At 39.2% G+C, this 26,680-nt stretch overlaps 1 protein-coding gene across 4 annotated transcripts; it reads right to left on the reverse strand.

Annotated features, from left to right (window-relative positions):
* Positions 1–1,140: 1,140 nt before the first annotated feature.
* On the reverse strand, positions 1,141–26,662 carry usp28 (ubiquitin specific peptidase 28). Of its 4 annotated transcripts, none has more exons than XM_085173671.1 (27): positions 26,541–26,641; positions 25,795–25,872; positions 23,909–23,986; positions 22,457–22,577; positions 21,717–21,804; positions 20,559–20,721; positions 16,958–17,044; positions 16,712–16,849; positions 14,596–14,666; positions 14,416–14,492; positions 14,190–14,338; positions 13,950–14,077; positions 13,665–13,760; positions 13,415–13,594; positions 13,006–13,214; positions 12,082–12,152; positions 11,589–11,817; positions 9,840–10,172; positions 9,017–9,150; positions 8,140–8,418; positions 7,760–7,855; positions 6,994–7,172; positions 6,620–6,698; positions 5,673–5,752; positions 5,095–5,218; positions 3,197–3,395; positions 1,141–2,381 (listed from the first exon to the last, which is right to left on the reverse strand). In XM_085173671.1, the coding sequence occupies exons 1-27, from the start codon at positions 26,598–26,600 to the stop codon at positions 2,206–2,208; spliced, it is 3,702 nt and encodes a 1,233-aa protein (XP_085029797.1). In that variant the 5' UTR covers positions 26,601–26,641; the 3' UTR covers positions 1,141–2,205. The 4 variants fall into 4 exon arrangements, with proteins under 4 accessions (XP_085029797.1, XP_085029796.1, XP_085029799.1 ...); XM_085173670.1 differs by having other exon boundaries at positions 9,840–10,175; XM_085173673.1 differs by lacking the exon at positions 25,795–25,872 and having other exon boundaries at positions 9,840–10,175; positions 26,541–26,662.
* Between the last annotated feature and the right edge of the window lie 18 nt (positions 26,663–26,680).

Below are 26,680 nucleotides of genomic sequence, written 5' to 3' on the forward strand. Positions count from 1 at the left end.
ATCATACATAGCAATAGATTTACACGTGGTCTAATCAGCAGATGAAATTAACTCATTGGGAGTAAAAGAAAAAGAAAAAATCCAACTAAATCTGGTATTATCCTAATGTAAAGAAATGTAAAGAAATCTGTTAATGAAAGTGTGTCTGACTTCTGTAACATAATTGGTTCTTATTGTAGATTTACAGTACTGTGCAAAAGTCTGGAGCCCTTCTTATTTCATTATATTTTTCTAGGAAAAATACATGGTGTAGTTAAAAAAGCAAGCAAACATCAGTGAAAATACAATATTTGAGGACAAACATAGTTTATACAATTCTAACAAGCTTGAAAATCAATATTTGGTGTGACCACCTTTACTCTTCAGCAACTGGCTGTCTTAGGCAAGCTGTCCTGTACTTTTTTTTCAAGTAACTTCAGGAATTGTTCTCCAGGGGTCTTGATGGAGATTCAAAGCTCTTCTTTGGATGCTGCCTGCATTTGTTCTGCTCTCTGTCAAGATGATCCCACACTGCTTCTGGACTCTGAGGCCAATACATGGCTGATAGTGTTCAATTGTGTCTTTTTTAACCAGGTAAGCATTTACTGCATCTGCGCAGTGTGTTTGGGATTACTGCCATGTTGAAGCTGTTGCTAGTCAGATACTTTCTAGATAATTTTGCATGGCAGATCAAAATGTGATGGTCCTTTTCTGTGTTCATAATTCCATCAATCTCCAACACCACTGGCTGAAACACCAAACCACGACAGAGCCTTGTCTTATATGCATAAAGACAACTAGTGCACAAGGCAACTTGAAACAAAAAAAATACAATAAAGTATGATTCCTTGGAAGAAGCAGCCAGCCCGGAAATGGGTATTATCAATTATCTTCTGTGGATTAAAACACATGGCATATGTGCTATCTATCCAAAATAAGATGTTTACTATAATGCAAAAAAATCCCCAAACATTGCTGCTCATTGATTTGTTTTTCTTTAATACTTATTGGGGAACAGCCAAACTCCTTAGGATGGAGGCAGATTAATTCTGTTTGGGTGTTTGTGATGCTGCTTTGGTTTTGGGAAGGAACAACAGCTGGAACGGCTTCAAAGCCTGCCCACACAAGTCACAATAATAGTCTCAATAATAAGCACGCAGAGAGTATTTAAAACATTTATTTGTATCATCACAGAGCACAAGTGAAAGACTGAAATCAGTGGGCAAAAATGGCTGTTACAGTAGCTCATCTAGAAATCCTCATTCATTCACGATAACGTGTTGCATCTGCGACACAAAACAGGATTTCCAATATCAAGTCTCCTTTCAAAAGGCTTACAGCGTTTACAGATAGACCTTCAAAGATAATAAAGTAATATAAAACATATATTTTTAAAAAATCTATTAAACACTATTATTTTCTGTGCAGTATAAATTTAGTGGGTTTTTTTTAGTCTTGTAAAAAGGCCCCATTGTATATTCACAATCCAAATATCAATCCAGTCACTTACTGCAGAGCTGAGCGACAACTGTTAACACTTTTTCAAGTTAACGGGGTAGCCCAGCTAAACATTTCCATATATGAACATTTGCACCAATCAGAATTTCAATGCCTCACTGTTCTCCAGCGAGCTGGTTTTGTAAATTGAGATGGTCAGAGCTACTTAAATCTTTATCGGTCTCTTTGTAGCGGGTAACATAAAGACAGCTTCAGACAAGTTTCAAACATTTAGGTGTTACCTGAAAAGATAATCCCCACTTTAGAGTTGCTGGTTCTCCATCTTGTACCAGCAAAACATAGCAATACTGCAACCTTTTGGGCTTCTTTTTGCATAAACTTGTGATGTAGTCTTTAAAATTTTAAGTTTGTACCTCTTTTACACATTATAGCTGTTTGCGTATGGTGAGCAGTCAAAGTGCATACCTTAATATTCTTGAGAAGAACATTGACTTCTTTTTGAGGCTTTTGGGGTAAAATGCCACAATATGTGTTCTTGTAATAATTATGTATTTGTGTGGTGACAGCCCTGCATGGTCCATCATTTACCCACAGGGTTTGCTATGTGAACAAGGCAAGTGTGCAATGCAAAACAGCAGATATACTAAAATAAACAATCTGTGCTAAAACTACATGATGTCTCAGCCCTACAGTCTGTCGGTGGAGAAGAAACCATCACCCGGGACACTTTCAGTTAAGATACACAGTTTAAAAAGAGTTGTTGGGATTTCACTTCACAATGACCACTGAGGTGTTGTGGATGGATTCCATAACAGCAGCCAGGCGACTGCACAGGTCGTAGGCCTGGGTGACGTGGACTTTGGGTGGGTCTTTAAGGACTACTGTGTCAGCTGAACCGTCCAGAACTCTGGGAAGCAACTCGCCGAGCTTCACCTGCAATGAGTCTGAACACAAAGGAAGAGCAGCAGAAGTGGGCGACTTAGTTTATCGTTGATTTTCTTTATTGAAGTTTTGTTTCAATTTAAGGTTTAAATTTTAATTAGCTAGCAGCGTTACTGGTATAGAATTAAAAGTGTGTGTGTAATTACAGCAAAATGTCATCTAAGGGTGCACCTACTGTACCAAGAAAGCACTTTTGAGTATGCAAACTTTATACTGTATTGACTCAATATAAGCCTTTATGCCCGTGTCCCACATTCCTTTTAATTTAAATGTATTTCAAACTCTCAGAATAAGGGATCCTCATCTACTGTATACACATAAAATATTTATTCAAGATGCATCAACATGCTGACTTAAAGTAATTTGATTACATGTGAATTTTCCATATAATTTTGTTACATAAGTCATAATGTAAAATTTAATGGAATCTGGTCAAATGAAATTTACTTTACTGGTATACATCCAGTTTATATCAAGCACATTTTCCTCAACGATGAATTATTTGAATAAATAAACCTTTGCTTTCATATATTTCAGTTGCATTTAACTGAAAATTAATGATTTGTGTTTATTGAAAGTTAAAGAATAATTGAGTGTATTTTGACATTTGATGCAAACCCTACAGCAACCTAAAAGCATCCTAAAAGTCGGTATTGCAGAAAATGCACAAAAAGCATGGCAGCAAGCCACCTTATATATTTATTTCTTTTTGAGCCGCTGTAATTAAAACTTCTAGCTCATCATATGAGACAGCATGTATACAGCTATAAGAATAATAGAGCTGGACAGTACAGACTGATGTACAATCTAAACTTACGATCCATATCTTGGCCCAAGCAGCAGCACCAGTGGCTGCGGATGGCCTCCATTGCATCTCGGTCTTCCTGGGGTAAAGTCGAGTCCCGGTTCATCAGGTGAAGGCAGGGGATGACGGCTTCATCCATGATGGCAATACCCTCTTCTACTTTGGCCTCCTCACCGCTGCAAAATAGCTGCGATGCACTCTCATTCAGTGCCTGTGTGGTGGATGACAGGACATATGTACAAACCCCGTTCTGAAAATGCTAGGATGCTGTGTAAAGTGTTAAAAAACACAGAATACAATGATTTGCACATGTTATCACCCTATATTTTAATCACAAGCACCGGAACCACTGTGTAGCCCTCTCCTCTCCTTTTAACAGCAGTCTGTAAACATCTGGGATCTCAGGAAAACAGCTGCTGAACTTTTGGGAATGTTGTCTCATTTTTGTCTAATAGAGGATTCTAGCTGCTCAACAGTCCTGAGCTTCCTTGTTTTATCTCATTCATTTGATTATGCTTATGTAATGTTTTCAGCTGTTTTAAGGTCTGGACTGCAGGACATGAAGCCATGCTGTTGTAATAGATTCAGCATGCGGTTTAGCTGAAAAAACTGTCATCTAGATGGGAGCACAAGTTGTTCTAGAACCTGTATATATCTTTAAGCACTAATGGAGTCTTTCCATATATGTAAGCTGCCAATCCCATAGGCACTAATGCAGGCTTTTTAAACTGAGTGCTGATGATAAGTCGGATAGTCCCTTTCCTCTTTTGTCCAGAGGATGCAGCGTCCTTGACCACGGAACAGTTTTCCACTTTTGCTCAGTCCGTTTTAAATGAGCTGTGACCCAGAGAAAACATCAGCCTTTCTGGATCATGTTCATATATGGCTTCCTCTTTGCGTGACAGAGCTTTAACCTGCATTTGCAGATAATATGGGGAACTGTGTTCACCGGTTTCAGGAAGTCTTCCTGAGCTCATGCGGTGATTTCCATAACAGAATCAGGCCTGATTTTCTTATAGTGCTGCCTGAGGGCCTGAAAATCACAGGCATTCAGATTTTTCCAAATTTTAGAACCTTTTTATGATATTTCATGAGTCATATTTCACGAGTCTTTGCAATTTTACATGGAGGAACATTATTCTGAAATTTTTCCACAATTGGTAGACACATTTTCTTTTTACAGATTGGTGAACCTCTGTCTGCTTTACTTATGAGAAACGCTGCTTGACTAGTTACCCAATCATGTAACTGACCTGTTGCTAGTTAACCTAAGTAGTGAAAATTGTTCCTCCAGTGGTTTCTTTTTAGCTCCACTCACACTTCCATTGTTTTGTTGCCTTGGTCCCAATGTTTTTGAGACGTGTTGCCGCCATCAAATTCAAAATGAGGTTGATACTAAACTATTTTAAATGTAGGGCATTTTAAAAGTAAAGGTTCAAGAGACATCATCAAAAGCTGCAAAACAGCAATTAAAGAACTGTCGTTTCCAATAAAAAAGAATAAATGAACCTGGGTTTAATAGTCACAAGTCAATATACTTTATAAAATTCAATACACTGGAGAACAAATCTACTCCTGCTCTAATACTGTCCGACTATACGGGCTGTAATGGGAAACTAAACCAAGCGCAGCTTATCAAAACATTTCCTCTCCTAAATATGGCCCTCTTGGCCAGTCAGTCCTTCTATCCACATTTTTGGTAGAGAGAAATATATTTTAGAAAATGTCAGGGGGACATGGATCACTCCCAGAGGATGGATTCTAATGATCCGCAAACATCTTATTTTAAGCAAACCAAAACCTCTTATTTTTAGATCATTTTTCTTTATTGATATTTCAGACTTTATAGAGAAGGATCGAGCTCAGCGATCTATCTGCAATTCGACGGAGTGGAAAATAGTCCTACTCACAGTGAGACACTTCCTCCTGTAAACAGCAATGAGAGACTTGTCCACACCACGTTTCTCTCCGTTTCGCAGCAGGGTGCTGTTGGTCTCGTAGGCGTGGGCCAAGTAATTCAGTGCCTCCTGCATCCTGCAGTACAGAAAGGCAACAACTGCTATCATATTACACAAAAAATACACTTTTTGTAAGAAAAGAAATGGTTATTTCCCACACAATGTAATCAAAATGTAAGCAAAAAGATTTAGTTTTATGATCTGAAAACATATGAAAAGTATTTAAAATGCTTTTAGAAATTGTTTTGTGTTATGTTACTCTAAAGTTATAGTATTCAAGGATACAGATATCTGAACTGTACTATCATTAACTATTCTTTGGTATGTATATCCTGGCTTTAAATGAGTGCATCTTTACTCTGTGTAAAGAATTCACAACTTAATAGGCAGTGTCAAAAGGATCAGTGACGTGTGAGATTGTTTTTTTATGTGTAACGCACGAATGCGACAAACAACCATATATTAATCTGGAAAAATGTGGTCAGACACATGCCGATCGGGTAGGGTTGTGCTGAATATTCAACACCTACTTCCCGTGCTGGTAATGCTCCAGCCCAGTCAACAGATAGACAAAGACCGTCCTGAACAGCCTGTAATCGTCATGCCACTGCTGTGAGAGAGCAAACAGAAATATCACCATCACGTAATTCCATCTTTTACACTCCTCCTATTTTTTCCACTGAATAAAAACTTCTATTTTGTAAAAAAAAGAAAAAGAAAAAAAAGAAGTAAAATCAGACTGTTAGAGGCTGCACAGATATAAAGACATATCACCAGACCTATCATTTAATCAAAGACAAGTTTTAAGAATATAGCAAGGTTTATGCTATATTCTTGATATAAGAAACAGTTTATTACTGCAGTCTGTGATTGGTGTCTTCACCATCCCAGCTGTCTTTCCATGCTGGAACATACATAGTTCTCATTCCAGTGTGAACAAATGTCACTGGGTTTACATGCTCCCTACTGGAATGTCAACCACGCAGACCCAAATAAACACAGATTAGGGATACTGAACACAAACAAACTTCCTTCATAAAGCTGAGATAACCATGTAATAATGTTTTTATAAACGCAAAATACTTAATAAAACTGACATTTGAGAGCAGTGCGGGGTGTCTATTTTTACTTTTGGATTTTTAGCCTTTTATTGCTATTAAAGGCAAGAATGAGGTGATTTGGCCACAAATCTGTTAACAGAGCCACTAATTTTCCACAGATGCTCTGCAGTGGAACCAAAATTCAACTCAGTGAAGCTACTTAACAGATGTCTGCCCCTGTTCTGTTTTGGGGGCAAGTCTCAGCTGCTGTTACAGATCACTGCCATATTGCATCATGGACCTAATGACATTTTTTTCATCAAATATCTGTTTGAAAATTATACTAATTTCTTTATTTGCATATTTATGATGTTTTCCCTGCATAAAAAAATCAAACATTTTAACATCTGAACATCCGTTCAGCCTAGAGACGGTACCATGTATTCTTCCATGTCCATGTCTTCTGGCTTAATGAGACGAAGTTTGGCCCGGGCTTCCCTCATGATACTGATGGCTCTGTAAGTACCAAAAATGATAAATGAAGTTTAACAGCAAATGCATGGAAATGAGAAGATACTGTAAAGTTACAGCTCTGAACTCTGGACACTAGATGGCACAATATGCATGCTATATATTCTAATGTATTTTTAGTTACCATTCTGCTTTCAGTAAAAACCTTTCCAGCCACAGTATTACACTCCTATTCCTGCATACACACACACGCTACAACCTTGAAATGCCTCTGTTTTATATGGATGGATAAAATTCATCTATGTTCCAAATTTTTTGGCCACTCAAGGACTGTGTGCACCTCTCATCAAAACTGAGGTTTCGGTCAGTAAACTGCTCAAGCAGCGTCCTCTCAATGACACGCTTGGGTGCCTTGTTCTGGAAGAAGTAGACCAGAGCGTGCTGCAGACGTGCATCCTCCTGTGGTGTGGTCTCCTCTTCGGAGAGCTCATACAAGCGCGAATACTCTTCATGGAAAGCCTGAAAGAACCACGGGAAATTTTTTAATGTTTTTAATGCTTTATTTAATTAATTGTACACTTTAAGGCCTCAGTGTGACTTATACAAGGACCGCACATTTCACAAGTTAAAGTATTTTCTTTGTTGTTTAAAATCTAGGAAATATGGGGATTTCATGACTTTAGTGACAAAGTTAAAATACAGATCTTGCTATTGATGTTAATCTTTTTAAATATGAAACACTGTGCTTCATAGAAGTTCTTTATCAAATACAGAAAGAATACTTCAAGAGGCTTCTCACCCTGCAAAGTGAATCTTGCTTCCCGAGCTTATTGCAATAGAACCTCCAGTTTAGGATAAAAGGAATTCCTTCAGGGATTAACTTCTAGCTAAAAAGTCCCATAAAATGTGCATTTTTGTTTTTGTGTGGATTTTTAATAAAACTGTCTCGCAGAGAGATAAAAACTGCAATTAGAACACAGGTTGATCCAAGGACAGTTTATGAGTATCTGGGTCTAAAGAACTAAATCAATCAGCTTTTACAGATTTTTTGCAATTTAGAGTTGATGTGGGATGAAAAAAACATCAATATCCCTAACAAAAAATACCTTGATGAGGCCAGCCTCAGGACCCTCCTTATCAAAAATTTGTCTGGCCTTGGCTATGGCTAGAATGACACCCTGCATAGCTGGAGTTAGCATCATCTGGGAAATGACATGACAATGTAGAGAAAAAAGAGAATGATTATACCATGAAATGACAGATAATTAGTCCAAAGGGTAAACAAAGAAAAAACATAAGACATATATGATATATGACTCAAAACCTATTGTATCTCTTTAAATCTCATACATACCATCAACGTTTACACTAACCCTACATTTGATCATTTAGCTTATATTTGTGTCCACTGACTAGGAAATCTATCAGCTGCAGGTGTGTATTTATAACTGCTTAAATCACACTCCATTAAGACATTAGGCCTTACCTCTTCATTGTATCCGTCAGCATCCGCCCTCACCATGATCCGGCCCACATTGGGGATCTCCACTTCTGAGACCTCATTCTCAGTCTGTCGTGGTCTGGCTGGAACCTCCTGCTGCTGCTGCTCCTCATTGCTTTGCTCTGCGATAGGTTCAGGAGCCTCTCCAGAAGCCTGGGGCTCTTCTTCAGCTTCAGAGACGAGGCCGGCCACCTCCGGGTCGTCCTTCTCTACGTGGATGTCAGATGGTGTCTGATCGCAAAGCTCTACATCAGGGCCAGGGATCTGACAGAGAAAGTTTTCAGATAGAACACGTTAGTATATACTCTCTTATATCAGCGTATGCTTTCACAGCTTTTGGGGGTCTTGTCAGCATACCAGTAAGCTCTGGAAGTCTAGTACCTGGCTTGAACAGTGTGTCTAATTTACAGTACTTTGCAATTCTAACAACAATTGGAGATTATGTATCGGAATTTCAGGAGCAGGACCACGCCTCCAAACACGCTCCTTCCGGCTGTCATCTATATAGGTTCCCCTAGTTCTGCAAGCCGATCATTCTCGTTTATGTGCCCCACCCTCCCTCCCTCCTTCTTCTCTTTTCTTCAACTTCTTCACTTCTATTTAGTACATGGAGATCTGCCAGGACCACACAACAAAAAGTGCCTTAGTTACTTCAAATAACTACTTGTTATCTGTACACTAATCTAAATAGGTCTCTAAATAAGCTCTACATAAGTCCTGAAGGGTCATCACCATGCTAACTGGGGAAATCTGATCGCTGACCCAGATGGACGCACTTTATTTTTGTGGCCTAGAATTTCTGACCCATATTCAACATGGCAGGGTAGGGAATGATAGGGCGAGGTGTTGTGTACTTGTTCACCTGATTCTGCAGCTCCTTCTCATCTGAATCAGAGCTCTGGCTGACCCCCGTGGTGTCAGTGACTGTTGGGGTGCTGGTATCACCTGGCTGGCAGCCAGGGCCCTCTGGTGGTGGGGGAGATAAATCTGTTTGCGCTAAGGTCAAAAAAAAAAGAAAGACAGGCTTTGAGTCTACATGTGTCTTTTGAAAAGAAGAAGTGCTAAATATATAATTAGATTACTGGATATATTCTAATCTCATCTGGTATTAGAGACCCCACCTAGAAGGTCTGAGCAATGATACAGTCTATTCGTCCAGCCTGAGGGCAGACTTCTGTCTAGAGTTAAGAAAGCTCTGCAGTAACAAGTGTTCATTACATTTTTGATGGGCTCTTGTTACACAGCCAATAAAACTACATTGGAGGGAGGTGATTTTGTTGGAGAGAAAGTGATAACTGACACCTGCTTAATTGGACAAAGAAGTGCAATCAACTAGTTCAATATTTCATGTAGAATTAGATTTTCTTCTATTGAGAATTGCTTATCCTTGCTAATTATATTTTGGGTCCATACAGTTTTTAAATACAATGCCTACTGCTGTTTTTGGGCTCCTTAGGCTAAAGCTTGAACAGATATATAATACTTTGTGTTTTAATCTGCTTCTTCAGTCTCATCCTGTATATATTGTGCTCCTGAAAGAGGTTCAAGATTTGATTGAACTGGCTTAGTTGCCCTGGTGTGAACATAATTACAGTGACTACATGTTTCATATACATCTCCACATTATCTAGAGTGGTGATGAAATATTTTATGTCATTCTCACTTTTTCAGGCATCACTACAGACCTTCTGGCTCTTTTCTGAGATCAGGTTCTGTCTCTTTCTCTGCTTCTTGGTCTGGCTGTGGCTCTGGAGCAACTCCTTCATCCACCTCTTCAGTAGAGGATCCTGACTGTGGTGCTGGCTCAACAGGTGACTGCTGTATGTTATCCAGACTGGGACTTGTGGGCTCTGCAGAGGCGGTGGACTCTTCCTGTGGGGTTGCCGTCTGGCAGAACTGCTCCTCCCATTCGCTGAGCTCCTGCTGGAACCAGCGGTTATCTTCGTGGACATAGCGCCTGAGGATGGGTGGCAGAGAGTCCATGCCATGGAGCACCTGGCCCGTCTCATCATCTGTGTCTTCTGGGTGGGATGTAAGACATTTTTAGTTAGGAAATTAACTGTCATTTATTATCATTTTAATGCCTTTCAAGTAATGCCATTTGAATTCATGCATATTACTATCCATTGTACAAATAGGTATTTCAATATGCTACTATACTTAAAATGTTTGCATAGAAAAATGTTTATGCGTTTCTAGTATCTAGCCACTACTTAAACTGGGTGAATTCCATATAATTTCTACATAAATTGTTTTCATTTCAGTTTCCTTTATCTTTACTGAATCTCACTACATAAGTCCAAGTTACAGGAAAAAACATATTTTTTGATCCTTAACGTTGCTTAGCACTTACATAAGTACATACATAAGTGATGCTGTCTATCTAGTGATGTGTCCCCTCATATAAAAGGTCTTGAATATTTTAAAGACCTCAGAGTACCCTATCACCCCGACAGACCCACTCAGCAGTTCACAGACTGCTGGCTTGTGGTTACTACAGTATTTATAGGTAGAATAGTCACTCTTCTGCGGAACCAGCTTCCAGTTTAGTTTCAGGAGACAGACACCCTCTCTACTTTTGAGATTAGGCTCAAAACCTTCCTAAGCTTATAGTTAGGGCTGGATCAGGTGACTTTAAAAAAACATCTTTTAGTTACACTACAACAGACCTTTGCTGCTGATGGACTTGCAATGAAGCACAGAGTCTTCTTTCTTCTTTAATAACCGTTCTTTCACTCTTCATTCACTCTACATGTATTTATGCACACTCACAGCATCTCTTTTGCCCTGTCTCCCCCTCCTCTCACCTCCAGCCCCTCTCTAACCCTGGTTCTGCCTGAGGTTTCTTACTGTTAAAAGGGAGTTTTTCCTTCCCACTGTCGCTAAGTGCTTGTATCCATCATCTTACAATATAAAGCGCCTTGGGGCCACTATTGTCGTGATTTGGAGCTATTTAAAACTGAACTGAACTGAATACTGGAATGAGGAATTCTTGACAAACCATTTTTATAATGATTTGCTGAGCATTTTATTAAATTTAAAATTTAAAATTAAATTTACTTGAATTTGGTAAATGAAATGTACTAATTTGGTATACATTTATAAATCTATAAAATCTCAAATAAATCTTGGCTAATAAACAAAGTGGTAAATCTTTGTTTTAAAAAACTATATATATATTTCAGTTGAATTGACTTGAATGGTACACCTCCACTTGTCAGCTATAGTATGTTGATGCTTTGGTTTCTGCTCAGGTGTTTGATAGCCTTCCTCTCTTGAATATTAAGGTTGGACAAAGGAATCTTTGCACTGGAGAGAGCAGCTGAACCTCTGAACTGCCTCTTTGCATCAAGTAAATGGAGAACGCTCTGCAAAAATTGCTTTCATTCCTCTCATTTCCTCTTAAAAATAAAATAACTGAAAGGTAGGTGTACCTGTGATGAGCTGAGGTAGCCTGTCGTCAATGTACATTAGGCAGTAGGCACTTGCGTTGGTCATGCCTCCAAAGGAGTCTCGCTCCAGCTCATCCCACGATGACTCAGTGACACTTATGTCATTGTACTTCAGCCAGCGCTGGTTAGCATGGTCATAGATGTAAGCCCAGTAATGACCAGCTGATGCCTGGCCTTCATGGACAAGCACTGCATGGAGTCTGTAGGGGGCCTAAGAGTAACACGAGAGACATAGAGAAATAACACTGGAATCCAGCTTCCCAACTTAATATCAGCTGTTCTCCATGAACTGCAACATTGCTTTCAGTTGACCTGTTCTTATTTGTGTCCTGTTGTCCTGTTTACATTACACTATTTTCTGTTTCTCTGTAGATATCAGCAAAGTTTAATCTAATCTCAGCTCATTCACTTTCTACAGCTGCAAATGTAAAATATGTAATTGAATTGCTAAATTAGGTGAGTGTGCAGGCCTTACCTGGCAGAGACTGTTGTCTGAGTACATGCCCTCGAGCGTCTGAGTGAGCCTGTCAATGCTGGCCTTTAGTTCTGGCAAACAAGCAAAAAATAAACACAGACCCTGAAAGGAAATGATTTTCACAACTGTTGGAACAAAAATAAGTCAATCTGAATAATACTAATTTGCATGCTTGCATAGCTGTCCTACATTTTATATGATATGTGCCATAATGGGAAAGTTGAGAGAGCCAGGCAAATGTTTATCACCCGTATTCAAAGAAATATGACTCATCTTGACATTTAACATATTCTGATGCATTGTCTGCGCCTGAATGAGTCACAGTCAGCAGAAGAACATTGGCTCTATTTTTGTGCAGGTGCACAGCTCTGTGCCGGTACACTTTTTGTTCTTTACTCACCTGCAGCACTTATATTTAATGAAATGTATTTTATTCCACTGAAGATGGCGAATAAGTGTAGCAGACCAAGTGTCATTGGAAAGCGTAGGGCTCATTGCAATTTCACTGTCAAGGCTACCCACATTAATGCATCATCATCATCTGCTGTATCCAGTTTGGCAGCAGTTTTATTGAAGCATATCTTTAAGCACAGTGTTTTTATTACTGGGTGTTCAAGTGAGTTTATATAATGTGGAATATGCCAGACAAGGTAAAAAACCCAAGGAGATTTATGACCCCACTCTACTCTATGCATGTTTGGGTTTTATACTATGCAGCTTGATTGTTTTGGTTTACTCACTCTGAACTTATCAACCCTCAAGCAAGGCACCAAAAGACAAATCGTTTGCAGCTTAACAACTGAAAACACAACACAAAGAAAGCTGAAGGATATTATGATTTCATACGATGCTTACAAAGCAATATAAGTAAATCTTTAAGGTAATATCAATGTGGGTATAAAAAGAGAATTATCATTAGCATACCATTTATGTCATTCTCAACTTCAGTCCTCCAACGCTGAAGACAGGTTTTAGCAAAGTGCAGCTCTTCTTCTGTGATGCTGTGGGGGGCTGGGTGTGGTGGGCAGTCAATAGGTTGTCTGCACTGAGTGAAGGGCTTGTATATGGGGGTCCTCTGGCAACTGGAAACACTGGAACCCAGGCTCTCTGATGAAACTGATTCTCCGGGATCACTAAAGAAGGCAAGAACAACAACACAGCAGTTACAAGCATGTCAGGATGTCCCATTTAAAGAGAGGACTGTGTGGAACCACACTAACTGAGAATAAATTAAATCTATGAAAAGATGATTTCATTTTCAAGATCCCACTTGTGGCCTCGGTGAGTATAATGCTGTTGCTCTAAGAAGAGTAGAGTTGAAAAAGGCAAACACCTGCTTTCTTTGGCAATGGCTTCACTGAGGGGGGCACTTGGAGGAGTCGGTGACGATGCGGCCTGTCTCGAGTCTTCAGCTGGGGAAACGCTAGTCGGCTTGGTGGTAGCAAACTCCAGCACAAACTGGAGCATGTCAGCTAGAGGGTACTTTGTAGGTCCAGAGCCATAGTTTTTATAACTGTGAGTAAAGAAAGCAGATAATTAGATGGAGATTTGACCTTAAAAAAAAAAGAAAGGATAAAACTTACCACTCAAGTTTCTGTTGAAGGACCGCCAGTTGCTCCTTTAGTTTCTTTACTTCTCCTCTCCTCTCATGGGTCTGCTCAATGTTTTTGTGAAGATATCTGTAACCACAAAAACAAGAAGATTCCTACAATTAAAAATGTGGCAAAGTTCTATTTAAATATTTACACCATACACACATCATAAAATACTAATGGAATAAAGTTGGATGACCATTTTGGTAGAAATTACCGCGGCCCAAGTTATCAACAAGCCTAGTCTGGAACCATCCCCCTCTGTTTTAAACTCACCTGTCCATATAAATGATTTGAGGAAACTCCAGTTTCTTATGTATCTTCTCAGGGCGCCCGAGCTGGGTGTTGAATTCAAATCTCGAAAGTTCAAATGTCAAGACTGGTGGTAGCTTTTTAAACCATCTCTGAAAACATAAATAAATAAAGAGTTTCTTAGCAGATCATTAAATTTCACAAACTCTAGCCGAGCGTGCTGCACAACGAGAGATTCAATTTTAAGTTTATCAAATTCTTCACCTCACGTCCAGATGTGACATGATGCTCTGAATGAACCGACTCAATCTCCTTCTCTACCATAGCACCTTCTAAGCATTCATCAAGATTGTTGAAGCCATTGACTTGCAGGGGGTACTGGCCAAACTGCTCAATATTATATACCATCTTACCTGAGAAAAAAATCACATAGATACCAGGGGATGACTGAAAATCATAGACAACACCGATAAAAAAAACTAACTCATACCCTCGTGTCTTCTTTCTGTCACAAAGGTACCATAGAAGAGCTGGACCATGGGGTTATGTTGTTTATCTTCTGCATTTCTAAAAGTAAAACATGGCATTATTTTTAATTAATTTAGCAAGCAGTAGTGCACTAAAGATGACAATGACAAAACACGCTGGGTGCCACCAGCTTAAAACTTACTTTCCACTGGCAGCCAGCTGAAATGCATCCTCGAGCCAGTCAAGCAGTTTGTGGGAAAACTCACTGACATCCTAAAAGGGACACATTTCAAAAAGGGCAATTTACTTGTCTGAGTCATTTATTTAATTGTCTTTGTGTTATGTGCTTTTTCTGTACTCTGTCTCTGATGTATAAAGACCTAATGAAGGGCTGTCTAAGAACTAAAGGGACTGCTGAGCATTAGTATGTGCTGAATCTACATAAACATATAAACAACAAATGGGAAGGTTAAATATTATTACATTTACATGACAATCTTCACTGAAAGTTAGATAAAGAAAAAGTCTTTTAGCTCTTAATTAAAATCTTAATAAAAGATCAACTTGTTTCAGTATCATCTCATGGTCTTCCCCAGTGAATGGAGCTTGTCTAAGTGTATGACCACCTGTTGTATGACCACTGGGAAGTCTTAAATCAAGACTAAATGATGACCAGGTGTGCATAGCACTACCTCTGGCATGCTGAACACTTGAACTCAGTCAGCCACATTAGCTAAATCTTCAGCTGATTACCTTCTGTGAATTTTACTGGGGAATAAAAGAGTCTCAAATTGGCATCCTATTTAAACAGTTTCAGCCTGCTTATAATCTCACCGTCCGCTTCATTAGGTACACCTTGCCAGTGCTGGAGTGAACCTTATAGTGCCCTCATAACTGCCTTAATTATTATGGCATAGATTCAACAAGGTGCTGGAAATGACATGATAGCATCACAAAGTTGCTGCACATTTGTAGACTGCACAACCGTGACGAGCATCTCCTGTTTAGTCGCATCACAAAGGTGCTCTATTGGATTGATATCTGGTGAATGTGGAGCCCAAATGAGTACAGTGAACTCATTGTCATGTCACAAAACGAGTCTGAGATGATCTGAGCTTTGTGGCATGGTGCGTTATTCTGCTGGAAATAGCTTTCAGACGATGGGTACACTGTGGTCTAAAGGGATCGGCATGGTTGGCAACATGTGATAGGCTGAGGCATTTAAACAATGCTCAGTTGGTACTATGGGCCCAAATGTGCCAAGAAAATATCCACCACACCATTACAACACCACCACTGACCAGAACCATTGAGTTGAGGCAGGGTGGATCTGTGCTTTCATGTTGTTTACACCACATTTTGACCACATTATCCAAATGTTGCAGCAGAAATCAAGAGTCAGCAGACCAGGCAACATCTTCTATTGTCCAATTTTGGTGAGTGTATAAAAACTGTGGCCTCAGTTTCCTGTTCTTAGCTGACAGAGGTCACACCTGGTGTTAGCATATTGTGCATTCAGAGAGGCTCTTCTGCATATATTGGTTCTAACTCGGTATGACGTTATTTGAGTTTTGCCTTCCTATCAGCTTGAAACAGTCCTCCTGAATTCACCCAGAGATCAGCCCCTTTCTTTAATGCCTGCTCTTTTCACTTAAGCAGTCTTGTTGCTGCTCTCCCTGTAGACTTTGAAAATATGCAGGTAGAAGGACTGGAAGGTCCCAGCCTAAAATTCATAATTATTACAGATGAAGTAACAAACCTCTTTTAACTAAAGTGGCCCTGACAGAACCTGGCTAAGAGCAGGTCAGGGCAAACACGGACTGCATGTAAATTTAATGGATTCAGTGCAAAACCCAGATAATGATGCCTGCCGTCTGCTGATCCTATTACAATGGACACTAAAAAAAAAGTTTGTGGGCAGACTTGCTCTGGAAAATTATGGCTGGTTTCTGTCATGGTGGTTTAGAAGAGTTAAAACATTATAAATCCTTCAAAGACACAAATAAAATATTCAGCTGGAAAATAGAAAAAATAAAGAAAATGAGTCTGAGAAGGACAGCGGCAGAAAAATAGAGAGACTGCAGACCATTAAAGCCTACATGTCCTTGTAGTTAATGAGAAACAATGAGGCAGTGGCTACAAATTTCAGAGAAACCAGAAGTCTGAAGTGCCCTGCAGAAAAGGTGCTGACAGACGTGCTCTGGTTATTGTATCTGAGAGAGTAACACCTCAGCCTTATCAGCAAGTCAGAGAGTATTAAAAGCAGGTGCGGAGTTAGGTTGTTCCTTAAAAAAACAAATACTGTACATATCTTGTACCTGTTGGGCCTCATTGGTCCTGAAGGCGTCACGCAATAACTCCACTGCAGCAGAAGGATCCACAAACCTGCGGGCAGAGCCCACCATGAGGGCAAACAGGCAGCGCAGCTCCTGCATGAAGGCTATGTTCCTCTTGTCCTGTTAACGTAAACTCATCAACTTCATCACCCTTATATCACAGCGGCAAAGCAAGAAGAGTTATGTGTTATCCTGTTCTGTATATACTCGTGACAGTAGCTTACTTACTGAATGGCTTTTACACTTCTCCAGTATTTTCTCAGACAGATGGTAGTTGAGAACCAGTCTCCTGAACACAGGCAGGTGGAAGAGTGACTGTAACAAGACAGCATAACAAGGCACATAAATCCAGCCGTCCACTGAAGGTTGGATATGGGAGATTACCAGATGGCAGATCATCGCTAGAGCGGAACATTTATTGTAACTTGGTTGAGGAGAAAATGTGGACATATGTTTACAAATATGTTGCTTGATTAACAAAGAACACTGCTAATGTTCTGCCACTGACATTTAGCTTGCTGTTTGGAAATTTGCATGCGAGTGTTAAGTAGATTAAGTATTCACGCATCAAACAACCATCACAATAACTGAAAGGTGAGGCTAATGACATCAGTTCTATTTTTTTAATGCAATGCTCTGCAGGGAAAAATAGTTGCTTGGGAATGGCTTGATGAATACATGAGGCACAGGCAGCGACCAAGCATCCAAACTTCCAAAGCATCAACTGCGAAAACCACAAAGAGCAACCAAAGTCCTGTATCCATGCCACAACGGGTCAGAGATATTTTGGCGGTTAAATAATTGGTGGAAGGTTTTGATGTTGTGGCTGATCTGCACATGAATACTGTGGTGTAGTTTCACCTGGATTCAAAACTATAGGCTACAGTGTTGGCCGTATTGTTAGAATACAAATGGTGTTCAGATCATACCTTTTTTTTGTCTGTTTATTTGACCAGAGTCACAACACATACAGTGTTGCGAAAGAGTACCTGTTCCCTTCCTAATCTCTTATTTGTGGACATTTTTCACACTTACATGTTTCAGATCATGAAAAAAACTCGACAAAGATAATCTGAGCAAACACAAAATAAAGTTTTACATGATGAGTATATTTATTAAGGGGAAAAAAGCTATCCAACCCTATGTGAAAAAGTAACTGCCCCCTACAGCTAATAACTGCTTGTGCCACCCTTGGCAACAAGAACTGTAGTCAAGTGTTTGTGATAACTGGCAATGAGTCTTTCATATCACTGTGGAGGAATTTTGGCCCACTCTTCTCTCCAGAATTGCTTTAATTCAGCTACATTGGAGGGTTTTTGAGGATGAACAGCCTGTTTAACCCTTTAAAGCCTGAACCCTGAAATTATTGCCAAAAAATATTCATAAAAGACACATAAATTGGCTACATTCCGTATTTTATGGGTGCAATTTATTACTTAAAAATGTATTGAGCTATTTATTTAGGTTTTCTCGGGGGGGGGGGGGGGGGGGGGGGAGGGAACGTTACATTGATGATGTAAAACAGGGGTGGGGGAAACTCCAGGCCACAAGGGCCGCTGTCCTGCAGGTTTTAGATATTACCCTCAGGTGTGTTGACCCCTCGGGTCAACACACCTGAATCAAATCACTAGTTCATTACCATCTGAAACATGTAAGTGTGACAAATATGCAAAAGACTAAGAAGTCAGCAAGTCGGAAAATAAGGTTTTATAACGGTATATGTCAATAGCTTAATATTTTTACAGCCAGGAACAAACCCCATATCAATTTGTCATAAGATACCTGTGTTTCTCAGGATAAACTAAATGCATTAAAATGCATTACTAATCGTATGTGTCATGTGCAGGGCTGATGGGAGCTTATAAGCACTTCTGAGTATCAAGATATGCATTTACATTTCAGAGGGAAATTCAATTACGGTTTATCTCAGTTTTACTGCAATTTAGTCCACAAAGGATAATTGAGGAAATATGAGCTGACAACTGAGTCACGTGGTCACTCAGCCTCAATCTGATAGCATAAAAATTTTCTAGGGGAGACGACGAGTCAAGCTCTGTTGAATCTACAACAGCTCAGTTGTAAAACAAGGAAGTGACTCTGGTCAAATAAACAGACAAAAAAAAGGTATGATCTGAACACCATTTGTATTCTAACAATACGGCCTTATTTCCCCCATTTCAATTTCCAGATAAAAGCCCGTCATATGCGGGTGGGACTTCTTAACGGATATGGAAGCATATCTGAGTTTAACAGAGAGAAACAATCACAGCCACACTTCTGTTTACTTTATACTCAGGCTGCCACCGCTCACTCCGTCCTCGCTCGCTATTTAATTATCAATATAGCCGGTGTATCTCAGTTAGGGTTCTGGTTTCTGCCGAGCTACCTGATAGGCCTGGAAAAGTTAAGTTAGCTGGAATGGACTTATAATAGAATTAAGAGCTCAGATTAATACTGTATGCTCAAGCTCACCGGGAAGATGTTTAACTTTATTAGCATGATAGAGGGTTGATGAAAAGGTGAGATAGAAGGGAGATTCTTGTGTAGCTGAACAGGTTCTGCTTTTGCTTTAAAAAGATGTCTGTACTGTACATTTTAACCCAGTGTGGTCAAATTTTACCATGGAAAAACTAGGTGACAGATATTGCTGAAAGCAAAACAGACATGTGATGATTGACACTGGATCAAGAGAAGTTAGAAATCTTTGAAAGGAAACTCCAAGTCTATAAATGTTTGTTGAACTAAGTGCAAGAGCTATTTAGGTCTTGGGAGCAACAGAGGCGAGACTGTTAGAACAGGTGGAGATCGGTGATGAGTTTCATGCAACAGAATACATGCTAGGTGTCGCTATGTTTTCTGAATATGAATTTGAATACTTTTGTGGTCAAGTGTCATATGGGTCTAACATCGGCATGTGTTATATATATACACTACATTAAAAATACAACACTAATTTATGTTAGTGGGTATCGGGGTTATTACAGTCAACTATAATTAAACTTAAAACTGTTTACTGCTTAAGCTATTACAGCTTGGCTGATGAGGCTTCGATGGACTTGTTTTTGAGACGATAGATGTCTACAAGATTGTGAGTCAGCTGCTTTCAAAAAAAGTAGTGTTTTTATTGTAATACCTGAACTGATTTTCCTAAATCTTGCCTCTGACATATGCCCTTTATACAATGATAATTAAAAAGACTTAAACTCAAAATGCTTTCAACCAAAAATGAACCAAGAAAATCAATTTAGAAAACTAAATGAAACAACTTAAAACAAAAAGTAAAAAAAAAAAAAAGAAAAAAAAATTAAAACACTTGTGACTGCTAATGCTAACCCTCAACCTCCTAATTCCTCCTCGAATTGGTGGTAAATATCTGTTATAAGTCAACAGATTCTCTGTTATGTTTTGCATATTTGTTCTTCCATATGTTTTAAACTTGTCTTAAATACTTAAATTTTAAGATAGTTATTTTATATGGACTTATAAGTAAGTCTGTTACAGACAAGTCAATTAAAGTATTACATCCATTTGCTTAAATTCACATGGATCTCATTCTATATCAACATATTCAGGACGTTTATGGCATTACAATATCATGTGTTCCTATTTGATCATATTGATGATTGAGTTTTTTTTCATTATAAATAAATTACACTATTTTACAAGCAATAATAGATTTTAGCAACATTTTGATTGTTTAGTATCTCTCTGTGAAGCATGATAGCGGTTATATTTATGGACATTTGTTGTTATTAATCTGACCTCTGTAACCAAAATGCTCCCTTTTCATCTTATTATTTGTTAGGTGAAAAAAGCTCCTTGTCCTCACCTGGATGACAGCACTGAACCAGCAGGTGTTTCCTACATTACGAATGCCCACAGGCCAGTCTTCCTGACGGATCCACTCTGCAGGGCTACACATTTCACTCTGGGCTTCACATCTCTTCCTCTTTATTCTCGCAGCATTCTCCTCTGCACTGGCTTCCAGAGCCCTGCACAACATCAGTTTACCACTTTAAAATGGTTTATCTGACAACGCTATTGAACACAGGTTAACTCATTCCCAGTGTTATGGGTTAGGGTTAGTATAATGTAATCTTTATAAGTAAAATCACCTCAAAAAGATTTGTAGAAAAACATTAAATGTACATCAAGAGGAGCAAATGAGTCTAACAGGTAATCAGTATTGTGGGGATTATGAGCATCAACATGCTTATACATTAAATCCAGCATTTGAAATGAAGAACAGCTCATGGTGAATGAACTATACTGAAGCGACTGCCCTATTCATCTGCTCACATCTCAGTGGCAAAAGAGCTGCAATGCAAAACGCTGGCCTGTTACTGGAAGCAACTCCAGGTTCAGTGTTAAAACTGCAGCTCCCAAGCTGCACACAGTTTACCCAAGTGTCCTTGGGTAAACTGTGTGGGGAACTGCTGGACCAAAACCACCATAACTACCCATTTTCAGTGTAAACTGAAACACTGCGTGGGATGAAATGTTAAGAAATCTGAGGTTCCCCAAAGACATGGAGCTAAATCATCTTAGAGCCATCTATGATTAAATAAATGAAATCTCCTTTTCATCAAAGGTCAATGAATCAAGGTCTTTGATAGATGGTTATCATCTGAAAGAAATTTCATTTCAATCCATCCAGCATGGCTAGAGAGAAAGTGTAGCCAGACACTTAAAGTTCTTTGCTATTTTATCTACGTTTGATCTCAGATTAACTGCTAGACCACACTGTTTTGTGTGTTTTTGCTCTGTGTGAACTGTCAGCTGTCAGCAGTGACCTTTGCTGAGAGTTTTGGCTGTGTAACACTTACACAGCCGAGATAATAGTTGTGGAATCCATGGCCATTTAGTAGCCTGAGAGGAAAAACACTCATGCCGCTAACATTTTAATTTTCATAGTTCTCTCTATTGAAATTAAAAAGTGAATTAAACCAAAAACAAGTGTTGTATCAAATGAGAAGTTGTCCTTTACCTATGAAATTCTCGCTCCTCTTCCTGGGCTTTGTGGGACTCCTGCAGGCTGAGTTCTATGGCGGTCTGCAGTTCATCTTTAGGAAGCCCTGAACAAAAAAAACACAAGAGTGTTACAACAGAGATCCTATAATTCATAATAAAATTCTGTTTCTTCTATGTGACTCTGCCTTTACTCAAACATTGTTTTCCAACTAAAGTAAATGGATGACCCATAACAGATATTCTCCTGTTAGCTTACTTACCATTAAAATCCCCAAACAGACGGCTATGAATGGCAATACTTTAAATGTATATTAAAATATGTGTAAGTTCACCTCGAAAAAAAATGCTTGACACATTCTTTTTACATTTTACTTGTGTTTGAAGAGCAGTGTGTTCCTTATCTGTTTCATACCTAATTTCCCTAACGCCACACATAAGTCAATCAATTTTGGCAAATCTGTAGTAGCCACTTTTGGCTGCCCCCTTGCCACAAGGGGTCACCACATGTTTGATTTGGCAGAGTTTTACTCTGGATGCCCTTCTTGACGCCACCCCAAAGGAGATTTGTGTCTCCGGCTGGACTCAAACCAACAGCCTTTTGCTGGCCAACTGAATGCATTTACTGCTGTCTTCTCTTCTCTTTTAGTGTCTCATAGTAAAGCTTTCTTTATATTCATCCATTAAGCTCAGTTTGCATTTGTGCTGGAAGTGTCACTTCTGCTATCAGCTTTGTGTCAATTTGCATCCCCAGAGTACCTTTCTGGCCCTCCCAAGCCTCTCCAGATGTCCCTGACTCCTGTGGTTCTCCAGGGTCCTGAACCTCTGCAGTCTGGGTTGTCAGCAGTCCAACAGCATGTCCAATGTCCCCCTGACTGACCTTGAGGAGAGAGAAGAAGGAACAAATATTGAGGATTTTATCTGTGACTGCAACATCTAATAATACATCACAAGAATAAATCAACACATTTTAAAGACACACAAATCAAAATATAAACACATGGCCTTATCCAGTCGATTGTGCTTTAAACAACAATTTTAGACTTGTACGACTAAACGAATACATAACCCTACTGCTGTCTGCAACTGGTTACACGATGCCTGTGAAAGTTAACCAGTGTGTTTAATGTACTGCTACTTTTATGATGTTCCAATTCATTCAATCTTTTAACGGGGTTTTCATATGCAGCTGTATTTAAACATTGTAAGCTTGAGGTAGAGTGCTGGAGTGAAAAAATGGGACCCTATGGGGTCTTTAACATAATTTACACTTCAAAGACTTTAGCCGGCTAATAGTGCGGGAATGGATTGCTACAGTTTAACAGTTTTAGATTCATGTTCTTCATGGTATTAAATCTTGCTATAAAACATCTCCTACCTTTTAAACTGTCTAATATATTTCTCCAGCTAAAAGCAGAATTCTCACCATTACTTAGATTATCATTTGGATTTCTTTAGCATGGCTTCAGGATGTTTGCTAGCTTATCTGTTAGCAGCATTACTCATAAAGTTGCATTTAAATGGAGATGCATTTACCAGATGTAGCATAACTTAGAAATGTTTCATATTTTTAGGGAATCTGGATATTAATCTAGGAATGTTTGTAAAGATACTTTACCATTATGAGATGTGGGCAAATAATCAATTAAAAAATACATACACTAGTCTCAGATTAGTCTTTACTCTATGTATTTCATTTCTTTCTCAAAAATCATTTTAAATATAAACAATTTCCTGAATGTCTGGAATAAATCGTGTCCATTTAGTACCTTTAATAATGTCATCATTTTATAATAGCCCATAACACGTTTCAAATATTGTGGCAACAGGTAGAGAGAAGCTTGATGAGTGGTAAAGTGTAAACCTTTTCTTCCATGAAATGTAAGTTCAGGTTAGCATGACCTAAACCCCTTCATTAGTCGACTATATAGACAATCATATTAAAATGTAGTGAAAAAAGCAGATTCTTGTTGAGGCTGGTCTGCTGAGGAGGTTAAATAAGAAATGGTATTAGCTTTATCAGTTTGTGGTTCATGGTGTTTTAAATGGCCTACAAGCTTTTTAATCACATTAAAACTACAAATCTCTCAGCCATGGGGATCCCGTGAATGTTGTTCTACTGTCTGAAAGTCATAGTGTCAAACAACTGTAGTACCCAAAACATGTGATGCTGCAGATTCTAAAAACTGATGCTAAGTTGTTGGGCCTTACATTCAGGGCTCTGTAGAGGATCTGTTGGTCTTGGATGCCAGTGATCTCCCTCAGCTGGCTGATCAGCATTTCACTCTGCTGAGAGAACGAAAACACCAGGCAGACTTTAGATCTTTCTATCACCATTACACACAACTTCCTGTATCGGATCCATGCATTAGAGGCAGTGATGGGCTGGCATTTCATTTCCATTTGGGTAGACAAAATGGACATAACTGTAGCACAAGTAGGCGATCCACTGGAAGTATTATTGGCTTTGAAGTTACAACTATTACGAAATAAATATCACTACAGTAACGATGGTAACAATAAGTCCTCAATTTAGATTGGCTCAATAATCCTTGCTTTCACTATCAAAGTCTGTCCTCCATCAAGAATGAAATATGTTGTAAAGAATATGCCACCAACAAAATAAATGAATAGTGCTTTTGTTCTCACCAAAAGCTATTGGTAGTTTTTCTCTGATAGCTGAAATGGCACTCAAAGAAAGAAAACTGTGAAAAATTGACTTTCAAAAGAGAAAAAAGAGCCCTGTTGTCAGAAGAGGCAAAAAAAGATGATTTATCCAAAGGAATTCAAAAGTAAAACACCAGTCAACTTCCTTATGAGCATTCCCTCAGCAGAGAAAACACCAGGATTTCAGAGGGGATCTCACAATCATTCAGCTGGCATTACTCCTGCCAGAAAGTGATGTCTGGTCTATATATCACCAGTACTGAGGGTACACAAGACCAGTCTAAGAAAGTCACTTGTGGTAACCAAAAGATGTCAAGGTTATTGTGTCATCCCACTTATAGTCCTCCTTAGTCCTCCTGTACATGGAGTGGAAAAAACTGAGGACCACATAAGTGCATGGCTCATGTGTGGCTCATCTCTATTCTGTGACTTACACAGGCAGTTTGCTGAGTAGGAACAGTTAAACAAAAATGAAATTACATTTCCAATGAGTAGAACTGAAACATAGTTGGAAGAAGCTTTGGAATAGCTAGAGATATTGAGAGGCAGTAATTTATGGGTGAGTTCCACAACAACAAAATTGATCAATTGATCAAAATGTCAGATCAGACACTGACAGAAAGCCAGGAGATGTAGATGAAGATGTTAAAGATGGACAGCTTTAGAAATAAGTACATTAGAGGGAGAGTTCAGGTTGAGCAGTTTGGAGACAACGTGAGAAAGCCAAGGCTGGGATGGCTTGGACATGTGCAGAGGAAGAATAATGCACATACTGGGCAAAGGATGCTGGAGCTGCCAGGCAGGTGGAAAAGAGGAAGACCACTGAGAAGATTAATGAACTGAAAGAGGACATGCAGACTGGCTGGTGTGACAGAACAGGATGCAAGGGAGATAATGAGATGAGGGAAATGATCCGCTGAGATTCCTAAAGGGAGCAACTGAATAAACCTTAGCGATTTGCTGGGATGTCAGTCTGTGTATCTGCCTTCTCTGTTTAGTTTCAAGCAGACCAATGAATCAGGGACACTGGCCAATTGGGGGCACTTTCAGGTACCCTTCCTCCAATTAGATCTCCCTCTCTTAGCCAGCGGGCTTTGCATGGTCAGTGTCCCACCACCACATTATTTGTTCCACACATGGACAGGCAAACACAAGTGTTCCCAGGCAGTCATGTACTTTGACCTCACAGACCCATGAAGTTTTAAAAAAGAAATAACATGCGTTTACTGAGTTAGAGGCTCTATATAAAGCCTGCAACCCTGACACCAGGTGCACATGTCATGGTATCTTTCTCTTACACACAAAGGAAGCCAGGAGCAGGCTGACCAGACTTATATGGAGTCCAGGGGCTATCTGAGACCCTCTTGGTTAGCCTCTATTTTCAGCTGCTGACATGGATAGCACAAGCTTCTGTTTATCATTCCACTCACCATGCCACCAGGCATGCCACCAGGCATGGTGAGAGGGCAGTAGTGGGTCTGTCTCTTTCTGTCTTTCAAACACACCTCCTGTGTCAATACCAAACCAAAAAAGTGTAATAAACGTTTAGATTGCATTGCATTTTCATTAACACCACATCATATATAATTAGAGGAAGGTCCTCCCTGAAGTATAACATCACTAAGCTCCACACACTGTCTTAGAATAATTACAAAAGCCTATTGAAAGAGCAATCGGTTGGATTAATAGTTACTGAGCCAAATAACGGTTTAAGTGTAAATGTTACGTAGTTTACGTTTAACTAGTGGGAATTATTAATAAAAGATGTATTCTTATACAAAAAACTCTGCATAATTAAAGTGTTATTATGTTATCTGTTGGTCATTAAACGAGCAAAAAAATTAGAAGTTCAATCAAACAAGGCTCAGTTAAGTAGTCACATCGGGTTAAAAAGCCATGTCAGAAGTTTGATTTAAAAATAAAAAGTGTATTTTATGCCTGCCGATTTCAAAAACGTTATTTTTAAAAATTTGAAAACGTTTTAAAATTTATTTTTATTTTGGGTTACATTAAAGAATATCAGAGGAAACTTTAAAATCGCAGATTTCTGAACACACACTGGCCTCCAGGGGTTGTGCCCACACAACAGAGGGGTTAGTGTTAAGGTTAGCTCTTCAGGCGTCACAAACATGCCACTTATTGTGTTAATAGCAGCTCCATCATCCTGAGCTCTCACCGAGTTGGTTGAGTTTTCTCCATTTTCAGACTGATCGGCTCTCATTGCAGACGAAAACATGAATTCCTTCTGATTTTTCCCCCCCAAATGCTTCCAGCACTGCCTCCGACTCAAACCAGCTCCATCTGTCAGGCACGAGA

Source organism: Neolamprologus multifasciatus, chromosome 10 (assembly GCF_963576455.1).
Source record: "Neolamprologus multifasciatus chromosome 10, fNeoMul1.2, whole genome shotgun sequence".
In the NCBI taxonomy this organism is placed as follows: domain Eukaryota; kingdom Metazoa; phylum Chordata; class Actinopteri; order Cichliformes; family Cichlidae; genus Neolamprologus; species Neolamprologus multifasciatus.

What these genes read in the sequence shown, in the direction of transcription:
- usp28 (XM_085173670.1), bottom strand. Translation starts at nt 26,600, where the DNA reads ATGTTTTCGTCTGCAATGAGAGCCGATCAGTCTGAAAATGGAGAAAAC. An exon ending in TCCTCTACAGAGCCCTGAAT is followed by an intron (nt 22,578 to 23,908) that starts GTAAGGCCCAAC and finishes TCTCTCCTCAAG; the next exon opens with GTCAGTCAGGGGGACATTGG. An exon ending in AACCTCAGTTTTGATGAGAG is followed by an intron (nt 6,699 to 6,993) that starts GTGCACACAGTC and finishes TGGTACTTACAG; the next exon opens with AGCCATCAGTATCATGAGGG.